Source organism: Clytia hemisphaerica, unplaced genomic scaffold (genome assembly GCF_902728285.1).
Source record: "Clytia hemisphaerica strain Z4C2 unplaced genomic scaffold, Clytia hemisphaerica genome assembly, whole genome shotgun sequence".
Classification (NCBI taxonomy): domain Eukaryota; kingdom Metazoa; phylum Cnidaria; class Hydrozoa; order Leptothecata; family Clytiidae; genus Clytia; species Clytia hemisphaerica.
This window is the reverse complement of record NW_027103839.1, coordinates 718863-739817: the sequence shown is the minus strand read 5'-3', so window position 1 is coordinate 739817 and position 20955 is coordinate 718863. Positions and strand designations below refer to the sequence as shown.

At 34.3% G+C, this 20955-nt stretch overlaps 1 protein-coding gene across 1 annotated transcript; it reads right to left on the bottom strand.

The window, feature by feature from the left end:
* Positions 1 to 1193: 1193 nt before the first annotated feature.
* On the bottom strand, positions 1194 to 20953 carry LOC136807378 (cilia- and flagella-associated protein 91-like). The gene is made up of 18 exons (XM_067063956.1): positions 20704 to 20953; positions 13366 to 13442; positions 12702 to 12859; positions 12280 to 12369; positions 11938 to 11994; positions 11366 to 11544; positions 11061 to 11127; positions 10524 to 10634; positions 9292 to 9449; positions 8743 to 9009; positions 8333 to 8499; positions 7023 to 7094; positions 4583 to 4729; positions 3661 to 3753; positions 2861 to 2989; positions 2517 to 2665; positions 2242 to 2333; positions 1194 to 1624 (listed from the first exon to the last, which is right to left on the bottom strand). Exons 1-18 carry the CDS (start codon positions 20768 to 20770, stop codon positions 1413 to 1415), a joined length of 2292 nt encoding a protein of 763 aa, XP_066920057.1. The 5' UTR covers positions 20771 to 20953; the 3' UTR covers positions 1194 to 1412.
* Positions 20954 to 20955: the final 2 nt, after the last annotated feature.

Here is a 20955-nt window from a genome sequence, read left to right as displayed (position 1 = left end):
CTAGCTGTAAACTTATTAAGTCTATCAATCAAACTGAACAGCTCCAGCTGAACAGGTCTGAAGATTTCTGATAAAGTTCAATGATTATTCACCCGCATTCGGAAATCAAACTACAAACTATATGGCTGTTTGATGATTCAATCACAAAAATGGGTTCAATAATGCTTGTTGGTGGCTTGCCTTCCTGCCTGCCCATGCCCACGCCTCAGTTCATCCTGGCCCTGGTGTTTTAAAAACATAAAAAAATAAGCAAATTGGCAAACTACAACTACAAAATGATTCACCTCTTTTGTACTGATGGTTGAAGTGATGAAACAGATGAGTGACTGGTCTTAGGTGTTATGTTCAGACCAGAGGACTTGGTGTTTCTGCATGTGCGAGGAATGCGAATGAAGTTGTTGATGTAGCAGACAACACAGTCGGGCTCAACTGTATTATACTAGGACTACATATAGTATAGTAATTACAATGATAACAGAACCAAGTATTATACCACCTCTTTTGTACGCGAATCGGAGATAAAGAATGTTATAATATGATATTATGGTTATGTTTTACTTTATTAAGATAAGGTCCTTGCATATTACAGGTAAACCCGACTGAACAGCTAACGCCAGACGATTTGCCAGACAGATAGATATACAGACAGACAGACAGACGGACAGATTGTTGCGAAAGTGACGTAAAAAGTTCAAAAAAATTCAAACATCAATCCAAATTACGAGAACTTATGTTCGTAATTTTGTGAGTCGACAGCACTTGTGAAAAGATTAGACGCGAGAAAAATTGAGAAAAATCGCAATTAATTTTACACAATGTGTGGCTGAACGAAATAAACGAAACAGTTGGATTGCAAGAATATTTTTCAAAATTTTTTTCACAATTTAGTTGAGCTAAGATTCTTCTTCATTTTCGATATTTCATCAAATTTTTTATCAAAATCATAGTCCATTTTCCCGATAATCTTTCCAACGAGCACAAAATCACTACTCAATACAAATTCTATCAAAAGTTTGAGGTTTGAAAAAAGACTCTGTGCTTTTATCAAATGATGTGCCCTAAGTCAACCTGTGTAGTATTGGTAACCCCGCTTAGGCTAGTAGAACAAAAAAGAATGTTAAAGAAATATAAATATAACACCTCTCACCCTTCACAAGCTATATATTTTAGTGCTAAAAGTAATCAATGATATCTCAGAGCTGTTTCAGTTATATCTTTCAAAAACGCAAGCGTCCTCGATTACCCCCAAGACGAGGCTAGAAGAGAGTAAGCTTGTTTATTCGTTAGTATATTATTTTGTTCACTATATCATCATATCATATATGTACACATCATATGGTTGTCAGGGAATAATTTACATAAAAAGCTTATAAAAATATATAGGTAATAGAACTTTCATTCTTAGATTTATTTTATTTTTCTTCCTTTATTTCAGTCGTTTTTGTAGAAGCATTCACGTTATTCTTTAGAACGCTATTCCTTCTCACACTGTTTCTCCGCACACTGCTCCTCCTCGATTTCGATTCGTCGGGCTCGATTATTTTTTCTGCCGGTGCAATGTCATCAACTTCATCGTGTATGATTCGGTGAGCAGCTAGTAAGTTCTTTCGCTGGTTTCTCTTGACTAGATAAGACAAATGAAAAATGTTCTTAGATCTATATCATGAATTAAATTATTCTACGGAAATCATTAAAAAGGGATCGTTTCCCTTTGTTTCACCACCTAAATTTATATTTGTAATAAAAGAGGGAACTTTGTTGGAAAGTTTTTCCCATACCACGCTTTCTGTATATTCATTCTTTTAGGGCATTTTTAAAGAAAAAAACGAGCATTCTATGTGGTCCAAGAAAAGAATCTTTAGTAAAATCTTTCGTTGTTTTTGGTATTTGGCGTATGTCGCCAGGTTTCTGTACTTAAGTGAACAAAGGTGGGATAGACCATTCTATAACCGACAACTTACGTATAAAGGCCGGTCTCCACTTTCGGGCGAGCAAAAACTTTTTACCCTATTTGTAAGGTCATTGGTCGGTTGAAAAATGAAGCAATTCCATTGGTCGAAATTGACGTAACGGATAAAAAAAGTAGAACTTCCCTCAACTTTTTTTTGTTCGCGCAAAACTTTTTTATGACGTAATTCTTTCTTCAGGCAAAAAAGGTTAAGAAAAAAACTGTCGCTCATTTCGCGCGAAAGTGGAGACCGGCCTTGACACAATTCAAAAAGAAAGAAACTTGCGTCTTACCATTTTCTCTCATGCTGATCTTTTGAACTTCAGGTAATAAAAATGACGTCACTAATTCTGCCACGATTTCTTCACTTTGCAATTGCGTTCGGCTAAACAAAATGAAAAGCCAAAATTAAATTGTGACATGTATCCACAGGATGAGCGTCGTAAGTCGTGGGAAAATTCAACCTCTAATTTTGCGGGAAACGGGTAGTCAAACATCCAAGACGTGTGATTGAAGAGTTTAAATTATTAAAAAAAGTTGAAAATTTGATCATAAGAAGAAAACTTACGAAGCTTCCATGTCGTGAGCAACTTGATTTATTTTGGCGGCCATTTCTTCAACTTCTCGTCTCGCTTGATCCTCTGCTGTTGTCTCGATAGCTCCAGATATAATGTTGGTCAAATAGCTTTCTACTGTCTCTTGATGAACACCAATCACCTGGGTGGGCGAGAAAAAAGTTAAAAATTCATTCGTTTAAAGCAACTTTGAGATACTTGAAGTATTTTTTGACATTTGTTCTAAAACTTGAAATCTATGAAAAAAACAGCTACAGTCCAAGGGCACAGTATAAAAGACGTGGTACTTTTGTTATAAATTTGAGACTTATAGTCGTCGAAATCGTTGGAATCTTACCTGTTTAAAGATCTCATCTTCTTCACGTCTTCGCCTCTCCTCCAACTGTCTTCGGCCGCTTTCTTCCGCTTCACGTATGCGGCGTTGTCGCTCAGCGAGCATGGCAAATGCATGGATACGTCGCTCTTCCTAAATAAAAATAATCGAAACAAGAGATTTTTATTTACACTTGGCATAATGCATATGATAAACAAAAAATATAATGGGCGGAAAATTCTCATCGTGTGGAAAAAGACTTATCTATTGAATGGAGTTATCTACACTATTCCACCGCACAAGGAGCAGATTCATCGGTTATTCCTCATTGCGAGTTAGGAGATCGTAGCAAATTTTCTATACATTATGTACAACACTTCCGCTATGATATTATTCGTGCTCTCGTGCAGCAGTAAGAACTTTATTTTTGGTCACATTATGGTTATCTTTGGAAAAGCATATAAAGTACATGGATATCTACTCCTAATTGTTATATGATACTGGTTATACAAATGGTAAATTAAAAGAGGAATTTTTATGATCACTAGGTAGTATTTGGAAGTTCGTATAGCCATACGTGTGATGCCTTATGACATTACGTCACTTTTAGAACAGTTGATTGATGGAAAGTGATGTATTGAAAAAACCAGTTAAGTTATATAATTTTGCGAAGTCATTGCAGGCAGGGGTCCATATCATACTCAATTCTCTCATTTCGCGTAGAAACGACCTTTATAATTTTTTGGTTCAGAATACAATTGTGCATGCCTGTGCCAAGTTTCATGCTTTTTTTACAAACTGAAGTATTGTTGTGATGATATTACCTGAAACCTGACGAGTTCTTTACTCAAGAAGTCAAGCATATCACCCAAACATGATCCTTCCAATTCACCAATGATCTCATCCACATTCGATTCCTGTAATCAATCACAAAAAAGAAAAGAATGAAATGTAATTCTCCTTAATTCGAATCGAAAAGTTGTCCAGTCTTCACCTAATAAATGCTTCAAAAGGACTCGTTTTTACTTGAACCTCTCCATAAGGTTGAACAGAACGCGAATTTGAAGACTTTCAAAGTTTTTAGAATCGCTCAATAGGTAAAATGCTAAAAAAACTATGGACTCGAGCTCATTTAATCAAACGGTCATGAAATACATTCGAATATCACGACCATTTACGAATATATTCCAAATCTTCTACAATGCCTCATATAAAAGATGGTGATTCTTGAGCTCAGTTTTATTTTTACCCACAAAAGTCATACGGTTCATCTAATTTGCACAATTAATGATATCATTAAATAATCCAATCAAATGTAATGATTTAACCAAATATATTTGAAGTATGAAGCATACTCTAAGGCACGAAAGATGGTGAATAAAGCAAGAAAACTGGCGTTGTAAATTGTGCTGTGTTCTGACTGAAAACGCACCCAGTTCCTTCAAAATGCTATAACTAAGCTTCTCTTTTTGGAGTTTCTTTGAAGTATATCTACCAAACCCTCCAGTTTCAGACTATCCACAGGAAAGAAATTTAGGTCAAAAATTGGTAGAGTATTGTTACAGTGGAGTCACCATAACTCCAAATGCACGTTAAGGAGAGTTAAGTTAAGAATTCGAGTTAAGGAGACATTCGAGTTATAGAGGTTCGAGTAAAGGAGACATTCGAGTTATAGATGTTCGAGTTAAGGAGACACTCCAGTTATAGAGGTTCGAGTTAAAGAGACTCCGCTATTTTGAAACTTACGTAATGCTCGGTGAGTTTTTCTTGTCTTTGTAATTGAAGGATAGATTGTTTCTCCTTCTTCTTCAAACTGATCTCTGCTTGTTGTAGCGCATGCGTACTGCGCAGTTCGTCAATCAATTCACGTCGTTTCTCTTTTCCATCATACATCTAAGTAAAGGATAGAAGGTATGAAAGTACATTAGAGCCTTCATCACTCAAACGTAAACAAGAACACATCGTCAAAAAATCGGGTTTTATAAGCTTGAAAATTTTCTTAAATATTCCTAATTTCGCCATCCAAAAGAGTTTTTCTAATGTAAAAATCATGCAGCTGCCGTACATAATATACGAAAGCGTCCGGAATATTGTTGATACAAGTATTGCAGACAATTTTAAATGGAAAAGTATTGTTCCACTCAACTCTTAAAAAAATATTGACCTTGCAGTCGGATAATTTTGCCTAAATATTAATGATTTCCTACTTATAAAAATCAAAATTAGAAAAATCACAAGCCGGTCCAAGAACCTGATTGATTTCAAACAGATTGAAAAAAGTGAAAATCAAAATGCTGTAGAAGATTTTGAAAATGAGATACCTTTAAATATGTCTCAGTGAATAATAATTTCAAGATACAGTGACGAACTTTTGTATATTCAGGACTTTCAGAAATATTCATTGGAAATGTGAAGTTCAAAATTTTGATCGTCTTATGTAAAGCGTACGAAATCAAAAGGATCAATTCCAAAAGCAAGTCCAAAAAATACAACGATACATACAGACTGACAAACATTTTTAATAATTCAAGATATTTTCCTCAAAAAATAAGAAAATACAGAAGAAAAAATATAAACGAAGGGGAAAATTGGGGAAAATTTTAAGATCGAGCAAAATTGATGAGGAAAGAAAACTATGAAAGACGACTGTGTATCAAGATAAGGAAATTTGCGTGGGATTAGGAATAGCATTTCTCTTTTGACCAGAGTTATAAAGGTTTTTACTCACCCAGAAGCGTGTTAAGAGAATTCAACAACTTTGAAACCCTGTTTGAAGACCAAAACAAAAACCCCATACGTCTCGAACCACCACAAAGTATAAATAGACGTACAACGAGATTTCTTTGCAGAGGAGAACAACAAATAAAGTCAAAGCAAGGTTCTAATTTTCCCCCATTGTCATATGTTTTATTTGAAAGCACGATAAGAAAATTCTTTTGAATCAGTTTGTCACCCATCCCATACCACAACTTAGAAGTTTGAAGACGAGGCAAAGACTAAAATTTATTAGCAAACCAAAGTGAAATAAAATGCTAAAAATACTACATGTCCAAAGAGTAAATAAGGAAGGCTTTGGTGGAAATTTAGGTTGATGAACATTCTTTTAGAAAGTGCAAGTGGCAAAATCTTTGAAATAAGAGTTTAAAAAAAAATCCAATAGATGGCGTTGAGAAAATTTTCCAAGGCTGTTTCTCATTGGTTTATTTCTTAACAAAGTTGTATAACAGATAGCGCTAAAGTTACCCTTGAAAGTCAGACAAATCGATAAAAAATAGCTCACTTATCATCGAAGCTTCTTTACTTCTTTCATATGTTACCCACTAAAAATTTCTATTGGTTGAGATAAGAGCTAGTTTGGTGAAAGAATCGAACTGAGCAAAACGTTACGCTTCAAAGTTTTATAATTTTCCACCAATAAGGTTCAAGCAATGTAAAAATGCTCTGTCAGGGAGAAGAAGATCTTGATAATGCTTTTAGTGAACTTTACTGACGTCAAAGCAAGAGAGATAGTGATATCACATTCCTTTCTTATCAAGAAAAACCAACGAACTTAAAAAAAGCCAAAAGTAAGAAATATTCTCATGTCAAGTGTGAGTGCATTTTGTTTGGCGTTAACTTTTATCAAAGTAAATTAACTGATCATGCAAATTACAGGCTAGCGTTTTAAGAGACTATCATTAATCTTAAAATGACCTAATTTGCACATACATAATTTAATGCCAAACTTGTCAATATGATTAAAATCTGCAACTCAAAATTTTTAATAGAATATCTAAATATACAAATATCCATAAAAGGTGACTCTAGGCCATTTCAGAGAAAAGGGTTCGTTACGTCACGCTTATTTTGACTCGATAACGCCAGTAGTGATCTATGAGCGCCGTGACCCATGCACCATTTGAAAGCACCAATAGGGGCAGTTCAATCGGTAATAGACTTCTCCAGTCGTGGTTTACAGTTTCTCGGTACGGTCCTAGGATTTCTGCTTTCGTACAGATTCACATATATTATATCTATATTTATAATATATCGGACGGAGGATCGAGACAAAAATACATATTATATTTATAAGAGGCAAAATCTATTGCTACAATGATTTAAAAATGACTATCAGGACCAAAAAATGTCCGTAAACGAAACAATGTTGTGAAAGGAGAAGAATAAAAAAAGAAAATTGAATAATTACCATATTTTGTACGGCTCGTCCACGAATGACTTTCTGCAAGAAGACAACAGCTAATTCCTGATCTTCTTCAGCCTGTCGTTCATATGAAAAAGAAAATGAGGAGGTCGAAAAATATGAAGGGTAGAAGTCACGAGAGGTCAACAAAGAAAAAGGAAGAAATGGGAGGGAGTATAAAACCCTGTTTCCACCAGTTACAAATAACGGTTTTGATAATCTATTGGTGACGTAACAAAAAAAGATGAAAATTATTATGAAATTGATGAAGTGTCGATGGTCAAACTCTCTAAATTATTGTGTTTTGATAGTCTTTTTGTTGAAAAAAGTGAGGCCAAGTTTGTTATTCAAAAAATCCTATGCATTGAATTTCGTCATTTCAATAAGCTGCAAGAAAATATTTCACGATCTTTTCAGCCTATGTTGAATAATATTTATAAAGTAACGATGTGTATCTATTCGAAATGAATTCAGTATTGACTAGGTCATGAAAACTTAGAAGAAAAAATTCCCATGACAGCAACATATGGGATTAATAATTTTTCTGAAATCTTCTTTTGAGGGTTTTTATATTTTTGAAGAATTTTGGTCAAAAAATAACATTATAGGATTAAAAGTTACATAATATGAAACTAAACCTTTTCTATTTTCTTTGTTATTTTCTTACCGTAACCTCAACTTTTAAGAACTAAAATGTCATAATCAGCGACAACGAGGTACAGATAAGCCCAAAATACAATTCAAAAAACGTTCAAAATAATATAACGAGGGCAGAAATTGTGATATTATCTTAGACCAAGTTCTTCTCAGTCTTGGTAAAAGATAAAGATTTCCTTCTGATTCGTACGAAACGCTTTTTCTTACTGACACCATTCATTATATACTGACACTTCTGGCTGAAATAAGTTATTGAATAACCTATTCTGAATAAAGGCACGAAAATAGTGATGTGATCCCAAAAATCAGTAAGGGTTGGATTTCAGTGATTAGCTTTAGACCATGTTCAGACGTTACGGTTCCGTTTCGCTCCGGTGTGATTTTCGTTACGGATCGAGAGTGTTCATAAGTTTCAGGATGTTTCGGAGCAAGAAAACAAAGTAGATCCGTTCCGATGAAAATAGTGGATCTATTTTGCTGTGTAACGTCTTCTTTTTTGACTTTTCGAGTTTTGACGTTCACATTTGTTTCGGAACCGTTTCGTTTCGGAGCGAAACTGAACTGTAACGCCTGAACATGGTCTTAGTAAAGGCAGATTTGCAAAGCACCTCAGACATCATCGTTTTGGTCTAATTATTTTGTACCGAATTTTTTCTTACCTGGTTAGGTATCTTAACAGACGGGGTTGGAGGTCTTGGGATGGGTTTTTCGATTTTCTCAAGATAACGAAGTGGTTTTTCTGGTTCATCTGGTTTCTTAGCTTCTTCCAGTTGTTTAGCGACCTCTTGTAATTCATGTTGACGTCTGTATTTACGATTGACATAACCTAATGGAGAAAAATTAAATCAGGCAGGATCTTTACAATTTGAGGAACAGGTCTCAAAATTTCCAGGCCACAAAATTTACTGATTTAACAGCTAAAAAACAAATCAAGTTTTCCAACCAAGCTATGATGAAACGGTTACAAGCCTCTGAGTTTAGAACATATCATAAAATTGGATTTCCTTTAGAATATTTGTCTATACTTGACAGCTGATAATATTTTCAACATTTTCAAACTAGCACAAACCTTTAGTGGCAGATTTTGGTTTGGGTGCTTGAATCTTTGGACGTAGCACGTAATCAGGGAGCGATGCTTCCAGTTCCAAAAGACCTTGATAAGTGGTCAGATGTCGGCTACGAACTTTATTTTTGCCAGAGTTACGATCAGGAAAGACACCAACGCGTGATATGGGCGCGTAAACTTGCGATGAGGGATCCGAATAATCTCGTAAAATGTCACGACGTTCGAGTTTTCCTTCGATTTTACGCTGTTTACCGGTCAGTTTACGAATCACTATAAATCGTATAGTATATATAAACAAAAGTCTATTCAGACTAAAATCTACCGCAAGTTCAGAATGATTTTTCTCACACTACTTGGTCCACCAGGATCCCCCGCCACTTTTTTGCAAAATATATTTTTCTTCAAAGTCAGAAACCTGACAAAAATTTCTTCGTCGTCTAACAATGATGGGTGACGATTTTCCCCAAATTGTTGGTCACGTCACTTTAAATGGCTCTCCGGGGTCCATGTACAAAGAGGAAGTTTACACCTTGTAATACGTTATACGCTTACTTTTGATATGTTCAGCTCTTATCTTATCGAATTTTTTGTCTTTTTCTTTTTGTTTTTTAGACCAAAGTTTATCGAGACGTTTGGTGTTCATCTCGTTATTCCGTTGTTCACGATTCTGTAACATCTTTTTCAATACTTGAATCTTGATGGCTTGTAATCTGAATTAAAATTAAACAAAATTAAGAATATGCTAAGAATATCACCATCATGAAATTTGGCGTCTGAAGCTAGTAAGAATTCCTTATTTAGAGCATTTTCAGTTAAAAATTACCAATAACCCCCAAGTAAGATTCACTACTTTCATAAACATGCCATTTTATGCTTGAGACCTATGTTAAATCTAGTCTGAATTAGGACCCTAAGAATGCTGTACGAATATTTTAAGATGATTTTCCCCAAAAAGTTAAGAATAACCATCATGAAATGAAAAACATCATTCTTATAAAAAAAGAGCGTGTACCACTACTGAGAGCAGATCTGAACAAAAAGATTTCTTATTAGTTCTACATCAACATCGTCAAAAAATAATATTTACTATATTTTCGAAATTTATAATATATTTCATGCTCTGCGCACTTTATTGCTCTTTTTACGGTAATATTTTCGTTCCTCCCCGTTACCTACCATTACAACGTCTAACGTCATTAAAAACACCCCCTTAACGAAAAAGGGAAACTTAACATATAAGGGTTTTAACACTTTTTCAGGATTTTTTCTTTTGAAAATCTTGTTTTGGGTACCACATATTGACGTCAGTAACACTTTGATTCGCGGAAAAGTGAGAAAACATGATTTTTCTCTATTCTTAAAATTCGTGGAAAATAAACACTTTAGAACCACAAACAGTTTGTGGTCGCGTGATTACAATATTTTTTACAAGAACTAGTGAGTTTCGAATTTGTCAGTTTTTACTTTTATCAAAATTAGGGATAGTTGGGAAAACAAGTCTCCCAATTTGGCATTATGGCACATTTTGTACGAGAACTATGCAAATAAAGCGAGCACAAGAACTTTGGGACAATCTTTCCTCTTTTTAGAAAAAAATGCTATCTGTGTGGTATTAAAAAAGGAAAGGATCGCTGAAATTAGTGATCAGAGGGGCTTTTTATTTCTCAGCGCCCCTCCCCACAAAAAAAACAATGGAGCACCATGCTACTGCGTAAAATCTTTTCCATATTTTATCTACTTACTTTAGACATTGTCTAAATTCTAACATAATAAAGGCAGCTTACTTTTCGATCTCACTTTCACGGAAAGCCCATTCTTTTCGTTCCTGTTCATCCATCATTTTACGGCGTTCGTCCAACTGTTCTAGATCGTTTAACGGTGGCAAGGTCGCTTCCCTATGATCACAAAAAGAATTTGAAAAAGAGTTTTCTAGTGGCACCGTTCCTTACTATTAAATTCGGATTCGTACACGCTAGGGTTTGAAGTCTTTACACGTTCTTTGACATAAAGGATTTTCTTCAGCCTAAAATTAAAAATGTTCTGAAATTGTTCTCGGCAGCATGTTGCAATTATTTATGGATCAGATTTCGAGTCAGTGCAGTTTTGGAGTGTTCTTAAAATATTCTCTTTAACTTTTGTCTTCTTCCATGTTTTTTATATATTGAAGAAACGGCATTCGAATCCTTTTGCTATGACCATAATATTGATAACATTGTTTAATAAAATCTTCTATTGTTTTTATTGTTCTATTCCAATGTTTTATAAAAGGTTCTATTGTTCTCAAGGCCAACAACAATAAAAAAAACTAGTAGGGGAAATACCATGCTCTTTTGATTCGAGCTCGTTCTATCATCTCCACTTCGGCCAATCCAGCTGGCAAACCTCGACCTAAAATTGAGAAGGTCAAGAGTAAGAAATTTGGATTAGGATATCAAGAGTTCCAAACAAGATATTTCAAACTTTTAGCTGGTGACTTTAACACCCAGACAGTGGGGCGGTTTAGCCCCGCACATAAAAACATTGTGACTAAGGCCACCACACAACAAAAACACAACAAAATAAGGTTTCAAGAGAAGTTAATTTGACGATTCCTTGTAGATGGATAGAGATTATGTAAAAAAGTTACCCCATGACAAATTAGCGACTGTTAGCAGTTCAGGTGAAGATCCAGGCTGTGCAACACATTCTGGTGTGTACGGATCTGTCTGTGTTTCACTTTCACGGTAATCTGTTTGCACCATAACATTCCTGGTCAATGGCGTGGGTGCCCGTTCTGCTATCACGTCTGTGTTTGTGTATGGCCCACTGTGAGAAAGAGAGGGAAAAAATATAAACATGTGGCAAAGATTTTGACCAAAACTAACACTGGGTATGGTATTGATAAGTTAAGTTCAAGTAATAAGTAATAAGTAATAAGTTCAATAATGATTGAAATGAGCATAAAAGCAAATTAAAAATTTTGATATCGAATGTATGGTGTAGGTTCTTTTGTCATAAAGCATGTAAGATTGATATAAGTTTCGATCAAATCTATAACGATTCAATGTGAAAACAAAGCAACATAAAAGATGGAACGGAGAGTGTATTTTAAAAAACTAATCAGAAAAATCATAAATCTCATTAAAAGATGTGACTTTTGAAATTAGTTTTTCGCTTGTCTGAAGAATTCGGCAGCTTTGCAGAATCTATTGCACTTACCTGTTTGCTTGTAAAACCACTTCAGGTGGAACTTGTTGCAGAAATGGGATAATGGGTCTATTTTAACATAAAGAAAAATAAATTGAATCAATTAGTTAAAGAGATTTGAGAGAATCCAGTGCATTGATACTGTCGGAGTAGGAAACATATCAAGGAGGTGACAAGGAGGTAGAAGGGCAACACCCTAGGGCTCCTCAAATCAATAAATTCCCTGCAGGTTCAATTGTATTTAGTGTTGGTCCTGTCACTAAATACGAACAATGTCATAAGTGACTACATTACAAACTAAAACCCACTGATCTAACCAAAAATCTTTAATTTACTGTGTAAAATGGTGCTTACCTTCGAAAAAATCTATACCGATCACTTCCTGATACATCAGTTTGCTCGAATGTCTTAGACGGTACTTGAACACTTGGATCATAGTTGAATCTATAAAATGATAACAAAAAAAAAACTTATTACCTCCAGGCACAAAACAAATGTCTTTCTTTTTGAAAAAAGAAAAATAGACGGACAGATGAACAGAGATTGTAACTCAACAGGTGTCTAAAACTACAGAGATAAAATACCATTTACAGTAAGTACGCCATTTTAGGTCATAACCAATTATTCCTACTTAGAATGGTTAAGAAATCTAAAAAAAACTAGAAATAATTTATCTAACAACAAGAAGGTATTTGCGAATCCCATCTACCCCCATCTTTGCGATATAAAAGCTAATGGAGCTCAAAAAAACAAAACATTAACTATAGATTATCTACTTTGTGTATCTGACAAGTGCTTCTCTGGCTTGATCAGAATAGCCTCTCCATTGGCGTGGCATGAAGGAAGGTACAGGGTCATGGGCATCTATTTGAACTTGACTATTTGGAAAGTGTTGCAGTGAACTGAACATGTCTCGAAACATTGGTATCCTCCGCTATAATAAAAAAATTGTGATTCAAGGTGGTTAATGTTTGTAATCTTTGTGGAAGTCAAGATGATAGGAAACAACAGAAGAAAGAAAGCCTTGATTAGAATTATCCTACTTTAATAATTAAAAAAATTGGATATAAATATTTACTAATATTTTTTTTGGATTATAAATTATTTAATACGATCATTCAATTTTTTTAACAGACTATGTGACAAATTTACTAAATCAGTTTCAAATTGGAGGAATTATAAATATTCATTTTACAATACTTCTCATTTACTGATTTTAGCAAACAAGAAGAAAATAAATAGAATGTGATCAATTTTATAAACAAAACATGAGAAGAAATTTATCAGTAAGACATTGAGCACATACGTGTGTAGGAGGATACCATTAGGGTAGGATTATAAGAACAACAACTAATTTGAGCTTATTCAAAGGCTAAAGATATTTTGCACTCCATCACAGAGGATCTGGAAGAATGTCTCTTACATTGAACATGTACTTACTATCCGAGAGACATTCGTGGTTGCTCTAAACGTGGCTCTTGCATGATCTCGTTCACTCGACAAAGAGTATAGTGGATCTAAAACAAATAAAAATGATTTTCTTAAATAAGATATGTTGTAACAATTACCCTTACATAATTCACTTTCAAAATCTTGCGTTGACCTTTTTTTGTTCTTAGAAAAACACGTAAAAAGGACAAATAGGACATCGCTAGCTGAATGCTTATGATTAAAAAGATTTAAATAATTATGAAAATGCTGGAATAAGATATGACAATTAAATTTTAAAAAATGAAAGGAAAATGGGGAATTTCCCTAAATTCTGCATAATATATGCAAAATTAAAGACCTTTACAACAAAAAGCTCCGTAACTTTAAAATAACTAGGAAACTTGGGAATTTATTTGCTCAGTTTGAAGAGCTCATGTGGGTATAGGTCTTTTTTGATTTGAGGACCCCAAGGGTTTTCAACCTTTTTGTAGGGGAAATAGAGGCTTCTCAAAACAAATATTTTTAGAAAAGTTTTATAATAAGCTACTATAAAAAGATCTTCCCCACACTTCCCTTTTTTTCAAATAATAAATCTGGTTGTTACTTTACTAAAGAATTTCTCTCGAGCGCCGCAAAACAAAATTTCTTTACAAATACCATCTTCAGCATAGATTTTCAAAAGTCAATTTCAATGGTATGGTAAAAACTAGCAAATTTGTTAGTTAAAAAGCTATTCTTTTTTTCATCAAGCCAATTTTTTTCCACCAGTACTTATAGCGCTGATGTGAAAATAGGTCTGCGTGAGGAGAGGTATTCTGCGTGACTATGAGTTTTCGAAGCTGCAGCGGAGGAGATCATCTTTTATTTCAAAAATTCTTTTTACGGGGGTCAAACATAATTTCACGAGCATGTTTATGTAATTTGTTTTTGTTTGATTTTTCTTTATTTGAACAATTATTAAAAGGATTTTTTCGTCATTATGCATCAAGTAATGGTGTAATGGAAAATAAAAGATGACTGAATTAGGAAAAGCAGAGATTTGAGAAAAGTGAATATAGGTTTTCCTTTCGTTTTTATAAGCATTGTTTGGAGTAAAAGATGGCTAAGGTATGAAAAGTGAATATAGGTTTTCAATATTTATTAGCATTGTTTGGAGTAAAAGATGGCTAAATTGGGAAAAGTGAATATAGGTTTTCGTTTTTATAAGCATTGTTTGGAGTAAAAGATGGCTAAATTAGGAAAAGTGAATATAGGTTTTCGTTTTTATAAGCATTGTTTGGAGTAAAAGATGGCTAAATTGGGAAAAGTGAATATAGGTTTTCGTTTTTATAAGCATTGTTTGAAGTAAAAGATAGCTAAATTAGGAAAAGTGAATATAGGTTTTCGTTTTTATAAGCATTGTTTGGAGTAAAAGATGGCTAAATTGGGAAAAGTGAATATAGGTTTTCGTTTTTATAAGCATTGTTTGAAGTAAAAGATAGCTAAATTAGGAAAAGTGAATATAGGTTTTCGTTTTTATAAGCATTGTTTGGAGTAAAAGATAGATTTACATTTTTCTGGAAAAATCATTAGTTTGTAAAATATACTTGTTTCTTTCTAATACCAACCATTAGATACTGCAATACTTCGAAATCGAATAAACGCCCCCATAAAGAAACACCCTTCCCTAAACGAAAATTTCTACAAGAAAGTCTCATAAAGTGCGTTGAAGAGCCCCCGAAATCCTATTTTCACTTTGCCGTAATTTCGACAACATTTAGCCGGGAACTTAGTCTCGTTTAAAGTTAAAACCTGTCCCATAATTTCCACAACATTTAGCTGGAGCCAAGACACACGCTGTTTTTATAAGAATGGTGTAAATCCATTATAAAATATAATACCTTAAAATATTCTTACAGTTACAGCATTCTTAGGTTAGGATCCTATTTCAGACTTGATTTAACATTTAGTACTTACGTCCTAAGCATAAAATGGCATATAAATTTATAATTGAAAATGCTCTAAAAATGGCATATTCTTAACTTTCATCAAGAACCTCCTAAAAAGTGTATTCTTATAAAAAAGAAAGCGTGTATTAAAGTTCCTTGCTGGAGATGAAACTCTATTTTTACTACCGTATTCTGATAATTTAAAAGCACTTTCGCTTTGTTTATAAAATCTTTATAAAGATATTTATACAATGTAGCTTTTCACGCCTTATAAGAATTAAATGTGTCTTTAGATTAAAAACGTTCTTATAATAAAATTCACCTAAACAATATATTTACTCATTTGTGAAATTGTTAACAAGAAAACTCTACCCCCGTGTTAGAAAAGTCACAACGCAGGAGAGACAGTAAATATCACATCTGTTAAGCTATTGTTTACTACTTTTTCCCTCTTTCTATTGAAACCTATTTTCACTTCAACACCTATTCTCACGCAATTACCTATTTTAACTCAAGCGCTGAAAGTACTTCTCTTTTATTCTGTGTAGTTCTTATTATGGTAGAGAGTATTTTATACCAAGTTTTAGGTCCCTGACACCTCAATACTACTTAAAGTCATGGAAAGGTTGTGGAAAGCAACCTTGAAAATAGGAGCCCCCAAAAAGTTTGAATATAATTGAGTTAAAAAGCATCGTGATTAGGAAAAGGTCTATCCATTTTTGATTGTCTGCCACCTTTTGTTTAAAGCTTTTGAATCTCCTTAACCATTCCCCTTGGCTGAGCTGCAGTGGCAGTAGCTCCTGTTCAGTTGCTTTATACATAATTTTTTTCTATTTCATCCTCAGTCAATTTTGAGGAATATTTTTTCTGGTCCCAACTTTACTGCATGGTGTCTTCATTGAGATGAAGGATTTGGGCAAATCTTTAACATTTTCCAAGCAAAAAAAGTAAAGCAATAATGCACTGCATTTTACATAACAAATGATTTAGTCCAGCACTTTCTTTGCAGTTGAGTACACAGCGGCATTCTTGTCTCCATAAACTCAGCATTAAATAACGTTACTGATACAGAGACCAATTACCAGCATGTAATTTGCAGCACCGGTGACATCATGCGCTCTATCCTGATGTCACCGATATCTTTTTTTCACAGCAATTTTGTTTACAAAAAATCATAACGTTGTGTTGTGTTTTTAAGCATAAAATGGCATATAAATTTATAATTGAAAATGCTCTAAAAATGGCATATTCTTAACTTTCATCAAGAACCTCCTAAAAAGTGTATTCTTATAAAAAAGAAAGCGTGTATTAAAGTTCCTTGCTGGAGATGAAACTCTATTTTTACTACCGTATTCTGATAATTTAAAAGCACTTTCGCTTTGTTTATAAAATCTTTATAAAGATATTTATACAATGTAGCTTTTCACGCCTTATAAGAATTAAATGTGTCTTTAGATTAAAAACGTTCTTATAATAAAATTCACCTAAACAATATATTTACTCATTTGTGAAATTGTTAACAAGAAAACTCTACCCCCGTGTTAGAAAAGTCACAACGCAGGAGAGACAGTAAATATCACATCTGTTAAGCTATTGTTTACTACTTTTTCCCTCTTTCTATTGAAACCTATTTTCACTTCAACACCTATTCTCACGCAATTACCTATTTTAACTCAAGCGCTGAAAGTACTTCTCTTTTATTCTGTGTAGTTCTTATTATGGTAGAGAGTATTTTATACCAAGTTTTAGGTCCCTGACACCTCAATACTACTTAAAGTCATGGAAAGGTTGTGGAAAGCAACCTTGAAAATAGGAGCCCCCAAAAAGTTTGAATATAATTGAGTTAAAAAGCATCGTGATTAGGAAAAGGTCTATCCATTTTTGATTGTCTGCCACCTTTTGTTTAAAGCTTTTGAATCTCCTTAACCATTCCCCTTGGCTGAGCTGCAGTGGCAGTAGCTCCTGTTCAGTTGCTTTATACATAATTTTTTTCTATTTCATCCTCAGTCAATTTTGAGGAATATTTTTTCTGGTCCCAACTTTACTGCATGGTGTCTTCATTGAGATGAAGGATTTGGGCAAATCTTTAACATTTTCCAAGCAAAAAAAGTAAAGCAATAATGCACTGCATTTTACATAACAAATGATTTAGTCCAGCACTTTCTTTGCAGTTGAGTACACAGCGGCATTCTTGTCTCCATAAACTCAGCATTAAATAACGTTACTGATACAGAGACCAATTACCAGCATGTAATTTGCAGCACCGGTGACATCATGCGCTCTATCCTGATGTCACCGATATCTTTTTTTCACAGCAATTTTGTTTACAAAAAATCGAGCTCAAAATCGCTCAGTGTAGTGTGGCCTGCTTTGTTTGCATTTTACATTTCTTAAATTCTGGCAGTAAATGTTACTATCCACAATTGTATAAAAACCAACGCCGTTTACTGTATTTTTCTCATATTTGTTATTGCTAGCGATTGATGGCTTCAGCAAGAATTTAGTTTCAAGGAGAGACCTAGCGCTGTTTTCTGTGCTTGTATTTTGATTGATTCTCCAGAAAGCAATCACTTTATCATTTTATTTAATCATTTGATTTTTCCCATGGTGTCAATTTAATAACTTTGATCAAATACTACAAATAGACAACTGATTCCTGGATAATATTCGATTGTCATCAACCTTTGGAAGTGCTTTATTTTTGGCCTAACAAAAAGACTAAGACTTGTACGTCTTAATGCCTAATTGAACAATTTGAAATTAATCGAAGAAGATCAAGCCCATTATTGGACAATTGAATTGCAAATATAGGAAACATCCAATTCAACAATTCTTATTTTACTTGTATCCAATGAAGCGTGAAGTAATTAGTTATACAATTGAGATTTTTGACAAGCTTTGAATAAGAAGACTATACAGTAGAGAACACTCATTTTGAGGATGTAAAACTTCTCCTGAAAGTACAACTCAATATATGATAAAGGCGAAAGGAAACTATTGGGACAAAGGTTTATGTAGATTTTGTGAGAACGAAGAAGACACTACAGAGCACCTAGGAATTTGTGACAAGATCAGCAAAGAAAAGGTGACAGCAAACAAGATCACAATAGGAGATTGTGAGATACAAACAGAGGAGATGTAGAATCCCAACCACTAAAGGATAAGTGAAAAAACAACAAGAACAATGCATATTGGACCTACCTAATGATAAATATAAAATGGAAATAGAACTGAAAAAAAATAAACAAATGGTCATCAAAATTTGACAATTAAATACGAGAAATTAGTTTATTAGTAATTCTTGAGACTTAGCAGTTAGTCACACTAGGAAATCAAGCTTTCAGAAAAAACAACATCAGTCATCTACAGGATGTATTTGAAACAACAAGGATGAGAGTTATATACCTGAATCAAGTTCCCAAGACAATTAATTAAAACTTGAAAACTTAAAATGAGACAAAATGACCGATTGTGAATGTGCAGTAACCGGAATATCAACCAACCAAATTTTGTCATTCAATTCCAGAGACAGTGCTTCGATTTTTAAGGCCTTGTTTATGCGCTAAAATAAAAAAATTCTGCACATGTAAATGGTCAGTGTTTGAGGTCTGGCAAAATTTTCCGGGATATAGCCTTTCCGGTGGTGCGCGGATCTAAGTGGGTTCCATCTCCCCCGTAGATCTTTTTCTTGGGAAGTTGATCTTCAAATTAGTTTTCAAGGTTGGCTTGGCTCAAATTTTTTCATCCATAGCTCAAATTTTAGGCAATTTCTCATAGTTTTTGAAAATGTTAATTTCATTAAAAAGCGCTGGGTTATTTTTTCATAAATCCCTTTAGAAGTTTTGCGGCGCATTTTTTGCTTGCGAGTTAAGTAAACGATACAGCGCTTTCGCAGCATTAATCTTTGATACGCATTTTGGCGCACGCTAGTGTGACTACCGTAAGTTGGTCTTATGTCGACATCCGTCTTCTAATTTCGACACCCTTCTTGAGAGATATGAACAATAGGAAGGTCGGAATCGCTGATTGTCTTTCATTAGCGCAATGAGAGGAAAAATCTTTAGTCTATCAGTGATTTCGACCTTCTTATCTTACTATACTAAATGAGTTTATGAAAAATGTCTGTAACGCTAGCCCAGTAACATATGTTAAGGTTTCTAAAATTTGAACGCCGCGGCTGGAAAACCTATCCACCTTCGATACAAAAAGTCTCGCGCTAAGTTTGACAAGCTTAGAAAACTCGGATTAGAGAAGACTCTACACTGCTATTTGTAAACGAAAAAAGTTCTGACGTCAATTTCATGAAAAAGTACTGCGACGTCACAAAGTTTCAAATAAAAAGGTGTGGCATTTTTGTTGCACGATTTCGAATTATTTTATATCAACACACGCAACAAAATTCAACATTGTTGTTTGATGATTAAACTTCGTCTAACATTATTTAAAAAGGTTTCAATGTTGGTTGCATTGCATATGTGCCGGTCTTAAGCTGTCCGCATGCGAAGCCAACAAACGGGAAAACCTTCAGTGCTCAATCGCAAAGCGCGAGCCTCTCCTTCACAACTAAGGCTTTTTCTTTCCTAGAAGCAACCCTCTCACCACCTCAGACACCTTTGGGCGTCTGCAACGACGGGTACCCTCGATAATTTTGACAGGGTCACTATGGCATTTCATTGAACACAAACTTCCGTTATCTTAAAAAGACATATCATCGAGGCTTACAGACACAAAATTTTGACTAATGTAGAAAGTTTAGAAGTATATTTTTTATTATGTATTTGGCATTTTAAGCCAAAACGATGTCAGGAATTAACCCACATTATAGTATTTTAAAGGCTTTTGATGCGCAAGCAAAACCGCTAACCGGCGTTTACGACGACGGGAACCGTCTAGTTATTCCTATCTATAAAGAAGGATGTCGAGATTAGAAGAGGGATGTCGAAATTAGACCAACTTACGGTAACTGTCAAGGGTAGGCAAAATCCAAACAAAGATTTCTAAAAGAAATGTATGATATGTTGAGTTGTAATGATCCATTGGGAGTAAAAAGTTACAAAAAAGCGACCGTAGCATGAATGACCTGGCTGGTCCTTAAAATACAAAGTTAAATCAACACAAAAATGATAGAGTAAAGCTGCGAGCGGAGCTGTGTAGTTGTATTTTAATGACCAGACAGGTCTTTCATTTGAGGGCTATGCATGTTAGCAACAGTGCACTGATGCAAGTTACTCGGATCCTCACGGTAAACACAGTTTTTCAACAAGAACTTTATGATTGTGCACTTCAAAACATTATTTGTTAAGGGGTGTTTTGGTATAATCTGGCTCTCTTACCAACGATATAGCAGAAAAGAGTCAAACAAATAATAGGAAAAACATACAGACAGACAGGAAATTCAAAAATTAATTTATGCTCTTACCATAGAGATAATCGTGGGTTCTTGAGGGTTGGACGGGAGGCTTTGTCAATGTTCTTGTCTGTGACATTTTATGATATCTTCTGGTGTATAATTGTTTTTAAAATTATAATTCAACTAGGCTGCTAGGAAAGGATCTTGTACCATTTTTCAGTGGTTGTGAAAGCCTTACCCCCAAAACTTGCTGAAAATTTTGTTTTGATTTTCCCCTTTGATCCCGTGTGTGCTTTGTAACTATTGGCAACCGTAGAATGC

Excerpts from the sequence above, each read along its gene's own strand:
- LOC136807378 (XM_067063956.1), bottom strand. The coding sequence starts at position 20,770 with ATGTCACAGACAAGAACATTGACAAAGCCTCCCGTCCAACCCTCAAGA. Across the intron at positions 13,443-20,703 it reads AACCCACGATTATCTCTATG|ATCCACTATACTCTTTGTCG; the intron begins GTAAGAGCATAA and ends TATTTGTTTTAG. Across the intron at positions 11,545-11,937 it reads GTGGTTTTACAAGCAAACAG|TGGGCCATACACAAACACAG; the intron begins GTAAGTGCAATA and ends TCTTTCTCACAG.